Source organism: Sceloporus occidentalis, unplaced genomic scaffold, assembly GCF_023333645.1.
Source record: "Sceloporus occidentalis isolate IW3139 unplaced genomic scaffold, rSceOcc1.0.p SCAF_44, whole genome shotgun sequence".
Classification (NCBI taxonomy): domain Eukaryota; kingdom Metazoa; phylum Chordata; class Lepidosauria; order Squamata; family Phrynosomatidae; genus Sceloporus; species Sceloporus occidentalis.
The window spans coordinates 2665071-2686341 of record NW_028317024.1 but is presented as its reverse complement, the minus strand read 5'-3'; the positions used below and the strand labels follow the sequence as shown (position 1 = coordinate 2686341).

Below are 21271 nucleotides of genomic sequence, written 5' to 3'. Positions count from 1 at the left end.
TATACCCAGCCACATATTCTGGCCTTCACCGACTAGGCCCTTTGGTGTGCTGATGCTTAATGGGCTGAGTTACGGGGGAGATCACTAACCTCCTCAACCGGCCCATTTACAGGCCTCCATAGACTCAGTTATTAAGTGTCGTACCCTGGTGCTCTGTTGGAGGATGGAGAATGCAGAGTGGGCAGCTGGGGGCTCTGCCCTGGGTTAGTCGTAGTGCAGCGCCAGAGGTAAATATACCCATATTAATGATCCTACCTTCTAAGCAAACTTTACTCTCTAGCTGCAGCAGTATATGTGGACTTTAGCTGGCTACCATTTGTAGTAGGCTGCTGTTTTGAATTACCTATTGATTTACATGTCTGCAACGTATTTGATTTCTGTTGATAGTGAATATCTGGAAGTTCACCAGACAGAACTGGACAAGCTGACTGCCCAGTTAAAAGACATGAAGAGAAATTCAAGACTGGTGAGATCTTTCAGTACAATACAAACTTAAGCATTGTTCTGTAGCATGCTTGTTAGACATTTATTTTCCGCACGTGGGAGTATCAAAAAAATATATAAATAAATAAATAAAATAAAAAAATATATATATATGTGTGTGTGTGTGTGTGTGTGTGATTGACATATGCAATTATACATGTTGGCATTAGTAGTTATGTAGGATGGTTCTTTTTTGATTAACAACACTATTCCATAAAAGTTTTGTTCTTCATATTATAAACAAATATACATTTTTTTTTCCTTTTGCAGGGCGTACAATACGACCTTGATAAGGTAAGATGGTCTTTTTTATAATGTTTTAAGCTATTTGTTTAAATCTGCACGTTACACAGATTTACAAAATAGCAGACTTTACATTTGTTTTTTTATATGTTTTTATAAATTCTCACATTACTATGCAATTCTGGTAAACATTGGAAAGTCTCTCAGGAATATCGGTACTGGTTTATGGATTATCTGCAATTGGAAATCTGTATTACTGCCCTGGGTTTGTTTTTTGTTTTTCTTTTTCCTTCAGTACTCTCTCCTATGCTTTTGCCCCGAGCCGTTTTGGGGCGCTAAAGCAAATGATGTCATAACTTGATGTTAGACATGCGCAGGTTGAAAGCTCCATGCAACTGGTAACTAAGTGGGACTTCCAGAAGCCCATTTTTTTGTTGAGTTTCCTCAAGAAAGATAGTTTAGATCTTTCTAAAGAATATCTATCTATGGGAGTCGTAGCTGCACAAAAGTCAATAAGTCATTGGAAGCAAAAGGCAAGATAAAAGATTGTGACAGCAGATAAAAGAAGCAACATGACATATTGAGGGGTGGGTGCGCGTGACTTGAGTGGAGGGGAGTGTAACAATACTTACATAGAGGAAGGGGTTAAATATAGCAATTGGTTCTCAAGAACTGCAGATGTTTTACATATTTTAGGCAGATTTAGAGTTGTTTTGTTTAAATGTCCTTGGTGGTCTATCAGTAAACTTTGAGTTGAGGTTTCCTTGCAGTGAGATGAAAACTGCGACTTGATCTACGGATGAGAGGCCAACCCTAGAGTGTTTCTGCTGCAAGTAAGGTTAAGATGATCCTTGCCTTATTGCTATTAGAAGGTCTCTTTGATTTAACTCTAGCTCACGTTTGAGTGAGTAGACACCCTGATGCCATAGGGTAGGCATGCATAAGGCTAGATTAGCTGGTGTGGGCTCAAGCCCCATGCCTGTTAGGGCAGAAGGAGAAGCACGAGCCAGAAGCAGAGTGCGGTTTATGGCGTAATCCCACTCTGTCACTACGTCCTCAGCGCGTTTGGAAGAACACACAAGAGTCTGGGGCTTGGCTTAGCGTTGGTTTAATTCAAGCTATGCCATAGCTGGCTCAACCAACCCTAGGAATACAGTGACAGAAGAAAGTAACCTGTGATGTAATAATTAAATGGCTGGTTGAAATGACACAGAAAAACATTAACACACCCTTATACATTTACACACTTTCATTTAATTCATAAATGGTGTTCTGCTGTTCAAATGTACAGGAAATGCACGTTCCAACCAAAGAATTGCCATCTCTATTTGAATTTCAACATTTCCTTCTCAGAAAAATCTTAAGATGTCCTTCCCTTTTTTTTAAAACCACATTCACATTTTGTTGTGTTGAAATATTCAGCTCTTTCCCATGTAATGAATTGGCAACCAGGGTGTGTTAAAATTGTGTGGTTATACTATATTATTATTATTATGTATATAGTGCCAACAATTTACGCAGCCCTTCTTACAATACATATATTCAAGGGGTATGACAAGACGAGAATTGACAGACTAAGACAAACTGATACATTTGGTGACGAGAACCCTGCTCGCAAGCTTACAATCTCTTACCTTCACAGGACAGTAGTACTATGGTTAATGCATAAATACGGGTTTCTAAATATCCCTATCAAGTAACACAAATATGAGCGTAAGGGTAATTAGTGTTAAATTATTTGCTCAAAGATTTCATTGGAATTGACCTGTCTAATTGCTATTAAATAATGTTGGTGTCTATAAAGTTAGAATTGTGGTTCAAGAGGGGAAGAACTGGAAATTATGGGGATAACAGAGCTAGAACACAATACAAATAGCTATTATGCAGCTGTCTGAAACATACTGTTTGCTTGATTATAAGACGACCCTGATTATAAGACGACTCCCCAAAATCTGAATATTAACTTAGGGAAAAAAGAAAAAGCCTGAATATAAGACGACCCTAAAGGAAAAAAGTTTTACCAGTAAATGTTAATTCATGTAAACTATTTTTTTAAATAAAAGCTATGATTGAGAAAAATATTTTTTTTGTTTTTATTTCCTTGTATTTTCCAACCTGTCCCCCAGTTACGCACATCTGCCCCAAGGCTTGCCACACCAATATGGCACTGTGGCCCATGATATGCCTTTTAACCCTCTATATGCCACTGTGCCCCATGGTATGCCTTTTGACCCCCTATGTGCCACTCTGCCTCCAGAAATGCCTTATACCCCTATATCCCATTCTGGCATTTAGGGGGTTAAAATGCATATTATTGGGCAGAGTGGAATATAGGGAGGTATAAGGCATTCCAGGAGGCAGAGTGGCATTAAGGGAGTTAAAAGGCATTGTATAGAGCACTCTGCCTCCAGAAATGCCTTATACCCCTATATGCCACTCTGGCATTTAGGGGGTTAAAAGGCATATTATGGGGCAGAGTGGCATATAGGGAGGTATAAGGCATTTCAGGAGGCAGAGTGCTCTATTAAATGCCACCTTAACGCCACTCTGCCTCCTGAAATGCCTTATACTTCCCTATATGCCACTCTGCCCCATAATATGCCTTTTAACCCCCCTTAGTGTATAAGTATAAGGTATAAGGAATTCCAGAAATGCCCTATGCCCCCATTTAACACGCGCGCGCACACACACACACACACACACACACACACACACTTACCGGTGCTTCCAATTTCCTGCTGTATTGCCGGGGCAGCGGGTTGACGTCTCCTTCCGCTGCAGCCGGAAGGAGGTGGAGTTGGCAGCGGGGGGTTGTCTGCGTCCGTCGCGGATACCTTCCCCGGCTGTCAGAGATCAGAGTTCCCCGACAGTCGGGGAAGGGATCCGCAACAGACGCAGACAACCCCCGCTGCTAGCCACACCTCCTTCCGGCTGCAGCGGACGTTGTCTACGCGGATCACGTAGACGTCAACCCGCTGCCCCGGCAATACAGCAGGAAGCACCGGTAAGTGTGTGTGTGTGTGGGGGGGGAGACAGGAGGATCCAGGTCCCCTGCAGCGGTGCGGGGGATCTGGATCTTAGTCTCATAATCAGACCTCTATTTGAGGTCTGATCAGAAGACGACCCCGATTAGAAGACGAGGGGTATTTTTCAGAGCATTTGCTCTGAAAAAAACCTTGTCTTATAATCAAGCAAATACGGTATTATGTACAAAAAAATTACAATATTTTTAAAATTAGACTTACATTTTCTAGCAATAGAGGATAAACTACTGTTGATGTACATTGAAAGGATATGTTCATTTAAAGGGCATACTATGTGTGTGCTAACACACAGATAATTGTATTTTTTTTGTGAGCTGCTACTGAAAAGGTTGTGGGGGAGGAACTTTTGCTTTGTACCAAAAAAATAACAGAATTGTTTGGGAGACAAAAGATAATAGTGGTAACAGGCAATAGCTGCCATTAGCGTTGTTAATGACAATTTCCATTGATAGGTTTAGTCCACAGAAATACAAGCTTCCTGAACTAAAGGTGTCTGCTGCGCATGCAGGGAAGCTGTCCCCATAGCAGCTTGATGACCCGTGAAAGCAATCATATAGTTTGACAGCTGAGAGATCCCTTTAAATTTTCATGATGTCCCCCTTGAAAATGCACGGGAGAACGCTGCAGAGTATGCCCCATATGCATTTGCCTTCCTCCTCTGTTTGCAAACAGATCTCCTGACGCGTGATATACGGTATTTACTGCCACCACTCCATTCTTTAATGGGAATGTGGAAAGTGTTCCTATGGACTCAATGGTAGTGCTTTGTGGCCCAAAACATCACAGAGAGCTGCAGCTTCCGTCCAGGGCCGTCTTTAATATTGCTTGCTTGAGCTTGCAGGCAAACGGGGAGAAAATGTATGTTTATGGTTAAAAGCATTGCTTATCTGTTTTCAGGAGCCACAGTACATACAAATACAAGTACATGCACTACATGGGAGGTGTAATCATTCATGTCATGGTGATATTTTTGTGTGTATCTTATACGTGATCGCGTAACCACAGAAGATGAAGTTTTTGTTTTAAGTTTTTCGGCATCAGATGCATGCTGCAATGCTATTTACTTCCTCGACATCTTTTAGAAAGACAAATGCTGAATTTGGAAAGGTGTTTTCACTAACCTGTATTTTGAAGGCGTTTATAGGAGTGTTGGACAATTGCCTGCCTTCACAATGCATTTTAAGGGCTTGTCCTTCAGGAGGGGCTGAGTAGGCCACATGTAATGGATGGAAAATGTGGAGATTAAATATTCCTACAAATTTATGAATACAGCCTTTACGCCCATAACGGTATATTGGTTGCATACAATTATATATACATATCTATATATATATATATATTATTTTTCTTTCAGCAAATCAAGACAATTGAAAGGTATATCAGAAGACTGGAGTTTCATATCAGTAAGGTAATTAAAAGACAATATTAACATAATACCAATAGAATTAGAGGACAGGAACTCGCAGGTAATTCAGTGAATCATGACTACATTTGTGTCTCCTAATGCATGGACAGTACCTTCTGCATCCTGTACAAATATCAGATTTAGGTTTTGGATTAGATCAACTAGTAATTAGATCAGTTCTTGTACAATACAATACCAGTTATGCATAATAAAGTGCAGATGTATTGAGAGTGCTGGGAGAGAATAAAATGCTAAATAGATCAGACTGGAGAAAGCATCCATAAATCAAGGTTTAGGGAGGCTCCTCATGAAAACTGTTCCCATGCCTCTTACTGCGTATCATATTCCGTCAACTAGCACAGAGAAGTGCCAAATGGCCATTAAAGACCCATGTATAAAAATAGGCCTGTCTGTCACCATTTAGCCAAGGAAACACTCACTAGCCCAAGCATGCCAACACCCTAGATAGGCTTATCTCTCACTTGAACCTCCTTTCTTTGTGATGCCACGCGATCATATGGTGTCCATAACCTTTTTAAATGATCCACAAATCCATCCAATTCCTCAGAGAATACACCCATATAAAAATATATAAGCACTATGCTATTATCATGTAACGTATGTTCTAGGGTCCAGATTATTTAAAGAACAGAGGAAAACAAATTATCTAAACCGGATTAGAGTCTCCACAAAACTAATCTGAAAATCATTTAGCTCTCGGTTTTGCAAAATGCCCCATTTGCAAAGGTTTTTATTGCCTTTGTAAATGTTTGCATTATGGCAGCGACAGACCTCCCGGATGTTTACATGCTGTATGACTGATATTTATATATATATATATATATATATATATAATGCAAAACTAGAACAATTTTTCCATAAAACAAAAACTACTACAAATCTGCACATTAAGAATAAAAAGCAATTGCCAAGGAAGTCGATCTTTTTGGCGAGTGTTTTTACATTGACAAACCAGTCTTATCTTCTCTTACGCAGCCGTATTTAAATGGAATACATTTCTAAATTGGTAACTGATTATGACGCACTAGTGTTCCTTTTGTGCTTATCCCTGCTTGCCAGCCCCATAACGCCTTTTTTTGTTACTATAAATAGTTGTAAATGTTTCTAATAAATGCCAGGGTTTAGTTTCCAGCTTCCCTGCATATGGTCATGGTTTGAGCGTATGACGCGTGTCTTTACATCTGCAGTATGATGCCACCTGTTGCCCCACATCCTGTTTGAAGCCCACTTCTTGTTTGAAAGTGACATGTTACATATTTTCGGGGGGGGGGGGGGTTAATTTCAACTAGGACATGAAATGTTTTTTGGAAGTCGAAGAAATCGCTACATATTTTGAAATATCAGAAGTTATGGGAAACTATCTTGTGAAAATAGAACTTGAAAACTACAGCGTGTCCTCCTCCTACCTGGTCATCTGGCTCCATGTCACTAATGTATCATCTATTTCCACACAGAAAAAAATAAACCTTTTGAGAGTTGCTTCTAAAGAGAATAAACCTGTAATGTGTTCCAATTGGAAATCATGTTAAGAAAAAGAAACCAAGTGCACCAAAACCATATTATGTTGTGAAAAACTCTTGCGGTTTGTTGTTCAATCCATAGAGCAGAACTACAAATGTTTTGGGTGTTAGAAACCCTTTGCCAATAGGTGCTATCCCTCAACCCAACATATACAAAAGGCCCAGATTTAAAGAGACCAGCCTGTCATGTTTGCGGTAAGCCCTGTCCCCTGTTCGACGCCAAGTCTGACCAGCGCTGAAGACCCAGACATTTCAAACCTGGAAAAAGACAGAAACAGCACATAGCTGTAGTAATACAGCACTGTACAGAAGAACCAAAAGTGAGTGGGTCAACGAAAGAGCCCTGTCTACTCTGATATCAGGAATCATTACCTCGCTCTGTATAATAGTGCCCTTACTCATGTTGGAGTAGTAAATGGTCCCTATCACCACCTCTAGTAAGTGATGCTAGGTGGCCTAGCGCTTGAGTTGTGAAGGGTTGTGATGGTATTTTCTAAAGTGCCTTGCTTTACATTTGCTACTGTGTAAAAATGTAAAATCAGAACTTGTGCAAGCACTTCAGAAGAAAGTAATAGGGTAAAAAAATCATAGGCATAAAATTTGATGACAATGAAGTCTTAAAACATATTAACATAAAAAGGTTAATATACGTATAAAAATATGGTTTGTAATAAGCATGTTAAAAATAAAATAAACCTAATGTGTTTCGCCTCACTGGACTTCTTCGGAGCCAAGTGTTACAGTGATAACCTTTTATACAAGGCGAGCGGAGTGCACAATTCATAAGCAAATGGCAACAAACCCCCGCTGATTGCAGAAGACCAAAAAAATCATTGTTAGGAAGGAGGTGACAAATGGTATAACAGCCAGAGATGGATTATTGCTGTTAAGGGTAGTGGCACCCTGCTGGTTAAAGATAATAGGAGGAAGTTTTGGTGTAGATGTAATTAAAAAGATGAACAGAGGAAAGTGGCCTCGCTAACAGGTGAACAGCAGTGCTTAAACAAGCGTGCGTAAAAAATGTGTCCAAGATTGCGTTAGGTGTATTTTATCTTTAATCTATGAACCTTTTTATATTAATATGGTTTAAGACTTCATTGTCCAAATACATTTTATTTTAACAAATAACAATCGCACCAGTTCCAATTGGAGAATACACTCTATGGTGTTTACTTAGCTGCTCCTTTTTACGGCGCAAGTCTACATTGTAAGTGTTCATTCTTCCAGTTCCCACTTGAAATGTCTGGGTCTTCAGCGCTGGTCAGACTTGGGCTCTGATGTCACAAGGGTGCAAGTCTTACCTCACTCTTTAAGTTTAGGCATTTTGTATCTGTTGGGTGGGCTTCACACCATGATCGAGGTTGCAGCATGAGTTATCAATATATTTTTGGAATAAAAAGTATCTGTCCCAGCATAGAACGACCATTCGCTAGCCTAATTACCACATGGTGGTACACAATTGCAGGAGCAACACCAATAATACAAGTTCATCCTTTCCTCACACACTAAAGGGCTAATGCATTCCCTTGCAATAATCCATGGAATATCACATCTCTCTTCCACTGTTCCACCTTTTCCCACTACATTCTGTTCTGAACATTGTTTCAAGACTAATTTTTCTATCCCTTCACTCTTCGTCTGTTGCCCCGCTCTGCCAGTGGCTCCCCATACTCTCCATAGTAAAACTAAATTTGAGCTCTTCGTGTTTTGCTCTCTGTATCTCTGTTACAAGTATGTTCCTTACTGCTCAGATGACTTGCTTCTCTTCAGCACTTCTTCCTATCTCCAGGACTTTGCCCACGCTGTTTTTTATACTCTGGAACGCCCTATCTCGTTCTGCCAGGCTCTTCCCTACCTATTCTAATGTTAATTCCTCACTAAAAACCGACCTACTCAGTCATGCAAACTATCCTCCTCGTACCTAATACCTGCCTCCTGAAAGAAACCATCTGTTATCTCCACATGATGCCCCTATTGCGACAGCACTATGGAATCTGCTGGTGCTCTATAAACAAAATAGAATCTAAAATGTTAGGACAAGATGTTATAAGATTAAAAGCTTTGATGTAACATAAGTAGGTTTTACTGTGAAGAGGTAGGCAAATGGTAGCAGAATAGTTGCGGTAATCGTGAGCAAATTTAAACATGCATGGGGTGTGCTTAAGGTTATCTGGAATATGAGACCAAAGACTAATAATATTTGAGGTTTTTAGAGCAGGAAATATGGGCAGACAAGATGGGCCAAATAGTTTGTATCTGCCGTCAAATTCTGTTTCTGTATTTCCAATTTTTCTATTAACTCTTTAGTGGGTTATTTTTTGTTTTTTTTTGGCTCTTTTTATTGAATATGTATTTTCTGTTTTCCAGGTGGACGAATTGTATGAGGCCTACTGCATCCAGAGGCGACTGCGTGAGGGAGCCATTAAAATGAAACAAGCCTTTGCTGCATCTCCTTCTAGCAAAGCGGCACGGGAAAGTTTAAGTGAAATAAGCAAAAGCTATAAGGAGTATACTGAGGTATTTTATTTAGTGTTTCGGTGTTGCAAAGGTGTACCCTCCTGGCACCCCCACTGTGTGTGTGTGTGTGTGTGTGTGTGTGTGTACAGTACATATAGTATGTGGGGGAAACAAAACATTTATTATGTTCTTTATTAGCAAAAGGTCATGGAATTCTTTAGAAGATATCCGTTTGCTGTGACACTATGCCAAGCAATCAGAACATATCTAATTTCTATAGATACAATGCAGAAGTAGGCTTAGTTAAAGTATAAAGTGAGGGAATAACAATAAAGTTCAATGGCAGTGTTTTATCATTCTCGGAAAACATAAATGCTTCTCACTTTGATTACATAATATCAAAGGAATCCATGGTGCCTACTTATGTTGCTTGCAAACTCCACTGGGGGGCTCTGTCCTCCCAGACCCACTATTTGCTGTGCGCTGGTGCTCCCAGATAGCTCTCAAACTGTTCTTTAGGCAAAACACAGTTAATGTCACATAATTGTTCATATTTAATATCTCACTACTGCGTTATGGTGTCATGTTCAGATGTGTTGCACCTATTTTATTATGACCTCATTGCATATTAAATTGCTATTGGCTGTCACCTTGACAGTGATTCACCTTAAGCTTGCTGATTACTGTGATGGCAAGTCTACTTCTATACAGTAATGTCAAGCCAATAACTAAATGCAAGGACAGCATTTGTCAGCTCATATTTAACCAAAAAATAACTTTCTAATACATTTGACAATTTCATTCTGTGTTTTACTCTAATTGGTATTGAGCTTTTTTTTTTTCTACACATTAATGGCATCTTTGCAACGTACAGAACTTAACAATATCCCTGTGTGTATTGTCATTCACAGAACATGTGTGCAGTTGAAGCCGAGATGGAAAATCTCTTAGGAGAATTCTACATTAAAATGAAAGGTAATCTATTTTCCTTATCTTTTTTTCTAATGTTTATTTCCTAAACTGATCTCCCATTAGGATGATGAGAAAATAACGTGCAGATCATAACTAGAGGGCTTGTGATTACGACTAGTCCTGGTCCAGGATTTTGAATGGTTAAGGCAGGAGATCTTGTATGTCTGTGGCAAGGATTTCTTCTTGCTCCCCTGTGAGCTCTGACCCATCAGTTCCTTCCTTAATGCTTTACAGCGAGTATAACCTATGGGAGATTCCTAAAACAATGATGTACTTACTGGCTGAACCCGTGGGGACCTGCTCTCCTAACGCCCTCGCTGGCAATAGAGACTGTTCTACATATATCACCATATGTGGGGACCTCATTCATCAGTGGAGATGCACGGGGTGAGAGGTCAGGCAGCTCCTGCATGCTAAGCCTCCAAGTATTTTAGAATTGGAAAGCTTTTGCAGGAAAGGGTTCACAGTGGAGCCTAGTACTATGTAGAAATCCACTATTAGAATAGAACCAAACTTACAACTCGGTAATGCTATAGCGACGTGCTTTTTCTAGCCAGCCTGACCCTGAAGTTCAAAGGGAGATAAATATACCCATTGACCCCTTCTTGTTTATTTGCTACAAAACGAGTTAAAGTGTGGTGCTGGCAATAACTAGCTTTGCCTTAGAAGTTGAAAGTAACAATAGTCACAAACATTTGCCCAAATATATAACGTGCTTAGGAACAAATATCAGTATGTGAATGGGGTTGCTGCCATCTAGTGCACATGTAAATTAAAACATGCCTGTTAAACAGTTAGACAGGCTTCATCTTCTGTGGACCAAGACTCCCAGTATGTTTAGCCAGCCATAAGGTTTTGGTAGCTTTTGCTTTCTATCTTACAAACACAGAACTATTCTGGATGATAAGAAATAGATGACTCTTAGAAGCAATAATTCAGAGCATTGTATAGTAATTGAAGGGGGCATAATGGCTTACTAAATCTATTTATTTTTTTTCCACATAGGCCTAGCCGGTTTTGCCCGACTCTGTCCAGGAGACCAGTATGAGGTGGGTGACCTTCTATTTTACCACACAAAGCAATTGTCAGTGCCTCCTCGTTTCCTATAGTTTTGATTTGGTAGAGAGACTGTGAGTATTGGAGTGCGGGTTATCTCGTCACTTTGATGGTTTTTGTATTTGTATAAATGGTCTTCTAATCAGGTTCAGAAGATAAATTCTTCTTCTGAGGAGTCGGGAAAGCTATTTTACCTGGAATTGCTCTGTGGCAACATGTAGGGGAATTCCATGTGTGTTTCTGCTAATGTTGTTGCACTAGAAATCTATACCTTGATACCCTTGAAATTCTCTGTGATATGGTCTAAACAAACACATCGGCTCACATGTAAAGACTTGGTTCTCTAAAAATATCATCAGGCTCAGTAGAACAAATATGGGAGCCTTATATTTGTTAATTTTCCAGCGTTGTGTAAAACCAAACTGCGTTTGTGTGTTACAATATAATGCTCTTCTGAATTTCACGCAGATTCCAATGTTATATTATATGTAAAACTTATAATGTTAAAATATTATAATAACACTTAGACTGCAATTCCTTGTGTACCCTTTTCGCATTGTAACTCTTTTGCTTTCAGATTTTCATGAGATATGGACGCCAGCGATGGAAATTAAGAGGCAGGATAGAAGTTAATGGCAAGCAGACTTGGGACGGAGAGGAGATGTTCTTCCTTCCTCTAATTAACAGTTTCATTTCAATTAAGGTAAATCTCTTGAAGAATCTGGATAAGTTGGTCTGTGTTTTTTTTTTTTTCATAAGAAAATTGTATTTTTCTTTTAAGACAGAAGGGTTTAGTTTACACTGCAGTTTATACAACCCTAAATTCAAAACTCTAGGAAGCCCTTTTTTATCACCAGTTAATTTGAACTCAGGGGCACTTTGGCCATGGACTTTGGCTCGGTCCCACTGAATAAAACTCTGTGAAGAACCTTACCTTAGATGCATATCAAGCCTCTGCTTGTTATTTTTCCAGTTTCAGCACTATGATATATTTGTCTTCTAGGTGACAGAGCTCAAAGGAATTGCTACCCACATGCTTGTTGGGAGCGTGACTTGTGAAACAAAAGATTTATTTGCTGCCAGACCTCAGTCTGTTGCTGTTGACATTAATGACCTTGGCACTATCAAACTTAACCTTGAAGTAACCTGGTGGTAAGTAGCTTTAATCTGAATGGATCATTTCATCCAAAATTAGCTGAAAAGCTTTTGCTCTATTGTCTTTGTTACGACCCTCTCATTTTGACCTTGAGAAACTTGGCGTTTTGTTCATCTTTTCCCTATTTTATTGCTTATAGTATGCATGTTGTATGACTGTTTCATACAAATTTTGTTTTGCCATATTTTGCAATAGTGCAGTGTGTTTTTGGTCTGTTTTTATTTATTGATTTATTGTCCCAGAACATGTTTGGTTAAAAGCAGCTTATTAAACATTATTAAAGGCTAGGAAAAATATTGGTCTATCTTGCACATAATTGTGAGCGGCTGACTGTGCAGTAGTCATATATATTCGTAGCACCCTCACAAATAGTCTCATCTTTTTTGTGAAACCTTTTTTGTTGCCTCCTCTTGAGGTGAGGCAGTCAGTGTACGTTTCATACTGTAGATGTGGGCTTTATCTCTACATTGGCCCCATATATCTAACATTTGCAAAGCACATGCCTAAATGATACTTTTTGGTAATAGAACTATTCTTTTTTTTATATAGCCCATTCGATACGGAGGACCTGACACCGTCTACTGGCAATGTTAATAAAGCCGCAGCGATCCAAAGAAGAGTCTCCATATACAGCCAGGGTACTCCAGAGACCCCCACCTTTAAGGAGCATTCCTTTTTTGTAAGTCTCGCCCTAATTTTCTGAATAAATCTTTAGTGGTGAATTTTTGGTTTATTGCTAGTTCTTTTGTTTATTGGAGCGTTTCTTCCTTTCTGCCGATACAACCCTATTGTTGAAATGGGAGAAGGTGGTGGTAAACAAAAAAAATAATCCTGTGACTCTCTAGTTCCAACTGTTGAAATAGTTTTTAAAAAATTTCTTGGATGGGGAACCTTAAATAAAAATGGAATCAAAGAGCTCTTCCCTTACTATGCTAATAATATTTACGTTATATTTGTGAACGGCATTCCCTCGCTTACCTGCTTGCAAGATGCCTCATAAACAGATCTGTTGCCCCTCTAACAAAAAAGAAAATAATCGAAACTTTAGCGCTTTTTTTTTTTTTCTTTTCTTTTCGTTTACTAACATTGCATTTGCTTTTAACCTGCTAAAGAAATGGCTGAACCCGCCACAGGAGAGGCTGCGATTGTCCATTGTGGACGCGCTACAGGAGACTTTCTTTGACAAGCTCCGGCGCAGTCGCTCTTTTAGTGACCTACCATCTCTCAGGCTGAGGCCTAGATCAGGCCGAGAGAGATACGTGAGTTATGGCAGAGCTGATCTGTGTGCTTTATTTTTTTGGAGTTCTGTGTAATTTATTTTTTCCATGCATGCATGCACTGCGTGGCCTTTTCTTACTTCCATTTTCATATTACTGTATAACTCTTGGGGGAAAAATGCATTCTACAATTTTGTGTCTATGTAACGTTTTTGTCTTATCTGGAATTAGTCATTGTTGAGCAGCTGGTGCCTTTGTACTTAGGAGTAGGAAAAATTGCTTCTATAATAAGACTTTAGGGTGTAAGGATCATAAAAACAATGAATTTTCTTCTATATTTACGCTTACATGCACAAGTGCTTGTGGTGCCCTGATTTCTGATACCAAGGATAACCAAGATACACCCTAGTGAGCCTCCCAGCTACATCTTAATAAAAAAAAAGCCTCTATAATAAACTACAAACATTAGATTGTAATGTACATATTCCAGGCAAGTTTCAGTTCAAATATCCCCAGATCTACGTTGATAAATTTGGTAATCGCGCCGTTTTGTTAAGGAAATAATTTTTTTTGTTCAAAGATTTTATTATAGATGAAAAATAAGGATTCCAGATGTTTCAGTAACAAGGGCTGGGCTGGCCCTGCACAATGCTTAGTTCAGTTCAAGAAACCTTCCTGATTTAAATAAGCTTTATACAGGGCAATCTACAACAATAGAGATGAAGTGTTGTCTAGTAGAAGGTACATTTTGTAGTAAAGAAATTGCAAATGAAGTAGAAATGATGGAAAATGCATGCTGTCAGGTCTCTGGGGTCCTGGGGACATTCAAGCTATTTTTGGAGATGAAGTTCCCTGGCTTTATAATGTAAAGCCGATGAAATAATGCTGCAACTTTCCTTCAAACTCTTCTAACTACTTAAGTAAATGAAACACCAGTGTCACAAAATATCGCTGCAAATGTTTCTAATAATTCTGCAATAAGTAGATTTAACATTGTGTAGTACACATATTATAAGACTTTTTCATCTGTATTTAAAACATCTGTAAATAAATAGACACCCATATATCGGTGTTAATTTCCACAACACTGTCCAAAGCATCAAGTCATTTCTGGAATTATTAAAAATTGTGACAGCTGTGGTATCTGTGGTTGTTTTTCCTAGTCTTGGTTTTCTGTGAAGCTGCTCATTATCTCTGTAAAGTGTTCTAATGCATTGTTTTGTCTTTATTTAGAGATGTACAAGTTCTGTTGTTGTGTAACATTTACTACAGACGTGACTTTTCTTTCCCCCACAGTCCAATTTGCAAGATGATGTTTTTGATGTTGCTGTTGACTCCATCGAGAAGAGGACTCTTTCGTTAAGTTTTGACGACTTGCCTGATGGTGAATGCACTCCTCCCAGATCAGCTGCATCATCCTCGCTGGGCTACTCCAATCCTGAAATCACTGTCACTCCACCAGAGCCTAATCTTAGTGACCTCTCATCAGACGAACCTGGGGACTCAACTTCCCAATCTCAAGATACTCGGTTCCACACAGAACATGTCAGTGAAAGTGAAGAAAACCTAGCAGGAGACGAGGCAGACTTCTCTACTTGCCAAAGCCCCACGCCTCATGCTGACGATGATGTGTTCGTAGGTTCAAATGTCTCGGTGTCAATCCTACAAGACTCAGATGAGGCTTCTGAGCTGAAGCCCGTGGAGTTGGACACCTGCGAAGGAAATATCACCAAGCAGCTTGTAAAACGGCTTACATCCTCTGAAATTCCTGCTATTGCAGAAAGGCTGCGGTCTGACTGTCCCATGACCAATGAATCTGAAACAAATAGGACCTATTTAGATGGAAGCTTAGAGGAGTCTTTGCAAGGCCTTCTACTGACTCTGGAGCCTTGCAAAGATCAATACACCGAATACCATGAACTGTATCAAGAAATAACACATCTAGAGGATGTTCTCAAAGTAAGTGATTGCAAAACATCACTTTGTCTATAAATTCCCTACTTATTTGCAATAGCACCGTTCCTGTATTATGCAAGTGACTTGTCAATTAATACCATTCTAAACATGCTGGCCAGTGAAGGCCCATGAAAGATAGCCGCCATTGTACATTAGGGCACTTTATAGATGCTTTATGGGATAAAAAGCACTGTTACAAATTTCATTGGACACAAAATCGCCATCTAGGAACTTTTTAACCCCTTAAAGTGGCTCAAAAAGTGTGCAACACATTGAAATATTAAGCCACTGCTTAGTATTTTTGGGGCCTTTGTTTGCAATACACGTACATGCCCAAGATGTTCTTAGATCTCTTTTCAGTGGCCTCCTGTTTTTGCAGCAACACTTTTAAAGAGATAATTTTATGTGCATACAATATACATATTTTGGTTTATACAAATGTGAAACCTTAGGTGAATATCTACAGAGGAATCTTGTAACTTGTTTTTTGTAGTAAAGAAATGCCACATTACACTATATATATATTTGCTTTCCTTGTGGAAACATTGCACCTCTTATCACACACACACACAGGTTTAATATTGTTTTAATTTCTTAGTAGGGTATCATGAAAAGTGTTCATAGCTCTACATTAATCACATCACTTCTCTACCATTTTCTCCATTGCATGTTCCATCTAATGTTTCACATCAATAAAAGCATTTTAATACTTCTCTTTTTTCATTTTTACATCTGTTTTTATAGACTTGTTTGTGGCTTAATGGAAGAATTAATACTACTAATTATGTTTGTTTAGTAGCGTTAAAAAAGGGCTGATAACCGTGGTGCCTGCAATTTACTGATCTTACCATGGCCTATCTAGATGAATCCCTTGCCAGTTCTTTTATAAAAAAAAATAAAAAATAAAACTAGCTCCTAAAATGGTGGGTCAAGCTTGTACATTCCACATACGTTTTTGTCCAACCCATCCGTAAAATGCTTAAAGAAACCCTAAAGATAAAAAGTAATACATATGTTTTTAACGGGGTGAAGGGCACATTGAGAAGAACCATAATAACAGAGCCAGTGGGATTTTCCAGGGAACTATCATCCAGAAAACCAATAGCATTGCTAATCACCAGGGCGTGGATTGCAAGTGGGATTCATTGAGCTGAAATATTTCAACTCTCCCAGCTCGCTGTGCATTATGGAGACCCAACCTAGTGGCCTTCAAAAAAGCTGAGTTTGTCCTATTCCAACAAGTTGTGCAACTTTATAACTTTGCATTAGCTAGGCCAACTTGTAGGAGAAGCTAATTTCTGTTGGTCCTTTATAATGCATTATTAAAAGGTGAGTGGAAGTGCTTCAGCAAAAACACCCACACACATATATATATATATATAATATATAATTTTATATATTTATATTTATATATATAATATTTATATATTTATATATATAATATATATAAGGCTTACTTGCCTTTTGTCTAACAATAATATGTGGGAAGTAATTGTTCAGGAACATATGGCCCTGCAGCCCCAAAGTCCCAGTGTTGCTGAGGGATTTTTAATAAGATTATGTAAACCCCAGTCTGAGAAACTGATGTCTAAGAAAATAATTGAACATCTGCATTTTGATGCCCATAATACTTATGAGACCTAGTAGCGGTTTCATATACCAAAGTATTGGAGGTATGTGAAGTGATAGGATAAGACTGCTGAATCTTTCTCTAGGGAAAGCAGAAGTACCAACAAGTAAACACTATAATAAGATAAGAGTAAATCATGCCCCGCTTACACAGAACTGGGCTCCTCAAAGCGAACTGGGTCCTCATTGCCCCATGTTTCTCTGTCTCTTGTTAAATGTTACTGTTCTTCATTGGTGCCTTCTACCTTTTCAGTGCAAACCAGCTGTAAACCGAAGCAGGTCTTCCAGTATAAGTCTTACTGTTGAGAGTGCTTTGGAAAGCTTTGATTTCCTGAACACCTCCGACTTTGATGATGATATCGATGATGGTATGATTTGTAATGGTGGAGTACCAGATTCAGTCTTTTCGGACGCAGAAATGGAGAAGCCAAGGTAAGAGTTAAGAATGAGCGCCAACACGAATATAACTTTCACTCTTATAAGGACCTAGTCTTCAGACTAGTTTTTTTGTAGCTTTTTCAATTTCTCCCATGTATCTTTGTTAACCTGTTAAATCAATGTACTAGAATAAGCTTGTTAGTAACTTTAACAAGTTAAATGCCCCATGGTGCTGGGTTTTCTTTTTTTTTTCCAATAAAAGTTTGCCTGCTTTGTGTGTCTTGACTGATTTTGGTTCGGACCCCTTTGTATCGTGCATTTAGTAGTTGTTGAGCTTTGACACCTGTTGCTTGTCCAAAGTTGCATTTTCCCCACTTCCCATGAAGATTTTGGTGGCCACCTCTATGAAATGGCTATTGTCCATCCAGATTTATGAAAGGTTTGCACTGTTTGAATAAGTGTTAGACTCTTGAGTTTGGCACGGGCCTCCTTTCTGGCTTGGTCGTTCATTCCTTTTCCTTTTTATTCTTTCTTCATTCTGTCATTAGATGCCTGTTGCCTGTGAGATGTATAAACTGATGGTCTGGGGGGGAAAAATGGAGGCCCACATCTCATTCCCACCAATTTTCTGGTGGTAGACCCCAAATAAGAAAATACTTATTGAACATAAATCAGACATTACATGTAGATCCCATCATGAATATACCTTGCCTTCATCTTACCTAATTAAAATCTGTAACGGTTGTAAAGCAGAATATGAAACTTTGAACACATAAAAATCGTCAGACAGTGGTTGGGGGAATTGTGCTACATATTATGTTCTAAACAAACTAGACCATAAGTGGAGGCAAAAATGTTTTTATTGAAACTGTATAGCTCTGCGTTTTACATTGAATGGTTATACATAAAGTTTTTATGGTCAAATGTTTTCCCCCAGGTCTTCAATAATAATGGTAAATAGCTTGACTGGTATTTTATTTTGTCATTTTGACATATCGTGTAAACTTGAGAGTCAGTTAAGCAAGTTTTATTAGTATTTTCAGCAATAGGCAACCCCATGAGGGATCTCCTGGGTGTAAGCTTTGGAGGGAAAACATGGTGTGTAATTTTCTCACGGTCTTCAATGTCGTGTCATTCACACCATGCTATTCAAATATTACTAAATGCATATATAACTTAGTGCTACTTCACAGGCTGATGTTTACACCTTACATATAGCACAGCCCATAAAGTACATAAGGATACATCAGTTTACAGCAAGAACCCTCTGCTATTTTGAGATTGATCGTTGCCTTTACAACAATGCCTAGGGAGTAATGTGTATAATATGTAGAAAAAGAAGTGTTTTGTAAAGTATTGAGCCCCCCCCCAATAATAGCCCCGTCTACTAAATTTCAAAATAAACTTCTAAAATATAAATAATCAAGAAAAATGTGCATAAGATATACCCCCAACATGTAATATCACAGAACATGCAGTGTAACCCCTTTACACAACTTAAGGGGTTTTTAACAGCATATCCCCTGTACCATAGGCTATAGATACTTAGAACATAGGGACGCTAAGAAACCTACAATCTGATGACCCAGAGCATCGTGCTTTTGTTCCACAGAAAATGTGTTTTAGACTGAATAGGCTTACGGCTATGTAGGATCTATTGGTATACCTTCCAACAGATTTTTTTTCCTAATCATACATCATTAGTTTCCTAATTTTACTGCAACACTACAACAGACCGAAGGTGGTACAGGGTAATCATATGTACCATTTTGTAATATTTTACTTTTGACTAAAGACCATAATGCAACACAAGGTGTTCACAATGTTGTTTTTACATGGCCACTGATGATCCCAAGTACTTGTTTTATTGAATGCCTCCATCACAGGCCTTAAGGCCTCCATCACAGAAATCTGGTCTGACAACTCACATTTACCATGACGAGTAAGCAGGACCTCAATTAATTTCTTGGTTTGGCCTCCAGAAACTCCTGACTAATGCAGCCATATGCCTTCATGTCCCTGATGGCAAACCAGCTGTTTTCAAATTCGGCTATTTTATTTAGTTTATCTTCAAGTGTTTCAGCTTTTCTTTTTTTAATTCATAAACATAAGTTTGGTTAGTGTAGTTGAATGTAAAGTTACAAGCAGAGAATGGTACATCTGCTAATCTGGAGGTTCATGTTTCAGGCCTTAAAATGCAGAATTAAAATGGGAGACATTTAGTGCACAGGTCACCGGTGCAGACCTGTACATGACCATGTTCTGGCCACTTAACAGACATGTAGAGGGAAATCCATGTATTAATTCTGTTTGCTCATTATACATTACTCATAAAGACGCTTTTACTATTACTCGTACTTCCAGCAGTCATTGATGTAGAAACAACTCTAGATAGGAAATTACTGTTGAGCATTTGGCCTTGGTATAGAAGTGAATCTATTCTTTGTGAAGCCAAGCGGATGTCCATGTGTCTATTATGTGTGTTTCAGTTGCAGAGCTGAACATCCCGAGGCCAGAGGACACCTGAGTGAAGCATTAACAGAGGACACTGGGGTCGGGACTAGTGTTGCCAGTAGCCCCCTGCCACTGACTACTGGAAACGAAAGCCTTGATATCACACTGGTCAGACATTTACAGTACTGCTTTGATCTCATTCAGGTATGAAGCACACACAGCGCACATTGCATTGTTTGCTGTTCGATTATAAGCGCTAATTTAAAATGAAATGCTCATAAATAGCGCTGAATAAATGATAATGCTTCATATACATTGAACTATTAGTAATACCACAAGTGATTTTTCTTAAATTGATTTTTGTTCTCTATCCACATTCTGATTTTGCGGTAGGATATTCAAACCATAGTAGCTCCCCATCGCGTAGATGCCTGTGGTTCCTACAATTTAGATCTTTCTTAATTCCCCATATTCCAAACAATGCTTAGATAACTATATTGTGATCTGAAACATCAAAATAATAAATCTGTTACAACCCAACAGTAGCTTAAAGTCACAGTGCTTTTGCTACACTAAAGTAACTTATATTTTGGAATTACATTTGGTCTATGATTCTGTGTAATACCTTTTCAAACCCTATTTTTAATTTGACTGTGCCACCTAGCTTTAAATTGATGTTTCAAGTATATTCAACAAATGTATGTTTTTGTAACTGTGGATTAAATCCACTAACATTGTTTAATTTTTAGTTACACTCGATATTTTTAATTAAAAAAAAAACAACATTTTTTTGTCTTGTTAATTATAGCAAATCATTCTATCAAGTCAAGTGCTGTTTGTTCTGAAAGACTTATTGAAGAAACTGAGTAAGCAAACTCAAGTATTGGCGCAGTTGTCTGAAATCAGCAGAGAAAACATGGGCAACATGAATTCGCTGGTGGAAGGTGAGCGGGTCTGTGGGTCCATTACTGTAGTAGGGTAAGATAATTGGAGGTGTAGATGTTCCCAGTCTCACTAGCAGGTAAACTCCCTCGTGTTACTTCTGATTACAGCCCCGGGCCGTTTTCGAACTTTCCGCAGCTATTTTCAATCATAGGAATTGCATGCTTGGTTTCGCAAGAAGCTGCTGATTTGCTTATCAATGGTGCTTTTGTTAATATAATCCTGGCTAATCTTGGATAGTTACTAAACAAACATACTCTCATGTGAAATAATTCAGAACAGTTCAGAATATAGAGCCAGACCCACCAGATCGGTAATCGATAAATGAAGATAAAAGT

The 21271-nt window shown here is 38.7% G+C and overlaps 1 protein-coding gene across 1 annotated transcript in view; it reads left to right on the top strand.

Annotated features, from left to right (window-relative positions):
* The window catches only part of LOC149289585 (rho family-interacting cell polarization regulator 2-like), a 36700-nt gene that overhangs the window by 6039 nt on the left and 9390 nt on the right, over nt 1-21271 (top strand). The window contains exons 3-16 of the mRNA XM_089490407.1: nt 388-466; nt 754-777; nt 5125-5178; nt 9084-9233; nt 10085-10148; nt 11151-11194; nt 11779-11904; nt 12205-12353; nt 12907-13036; nt 13470-13616; nt 14871-15533; nt 17413-17591; nt 20027-20195; nt 20800-20935. Of these exons, the coding sequence (XP_089346533.1) occupies nt 388-466; nt 754-777; nt 5125-5178; nt 9084-9233; nt 10085-10148; nt 11151-11194; nt 11779-11904; nt 12205-12353; nt 12907-13036; nt 13470-13616; nt 14871-15533; nt 17413-17591; nt 20027-20195; nt 20800-20935 (2114 nt within the window). The remainder of the gene's footprint in view (nt 1-387; nt 467-753; nt 778-5124; nt 5179-9083; nt 9234-10084; nt 10149-11150; nt 11195-11778; nt 11905-12204; nt 12354-12906; nt 13037-13469; nt 13617-14870; nt 15534-17412; nt 17592-20026; nt 20196-20799; nt 20936-21271) is intronic.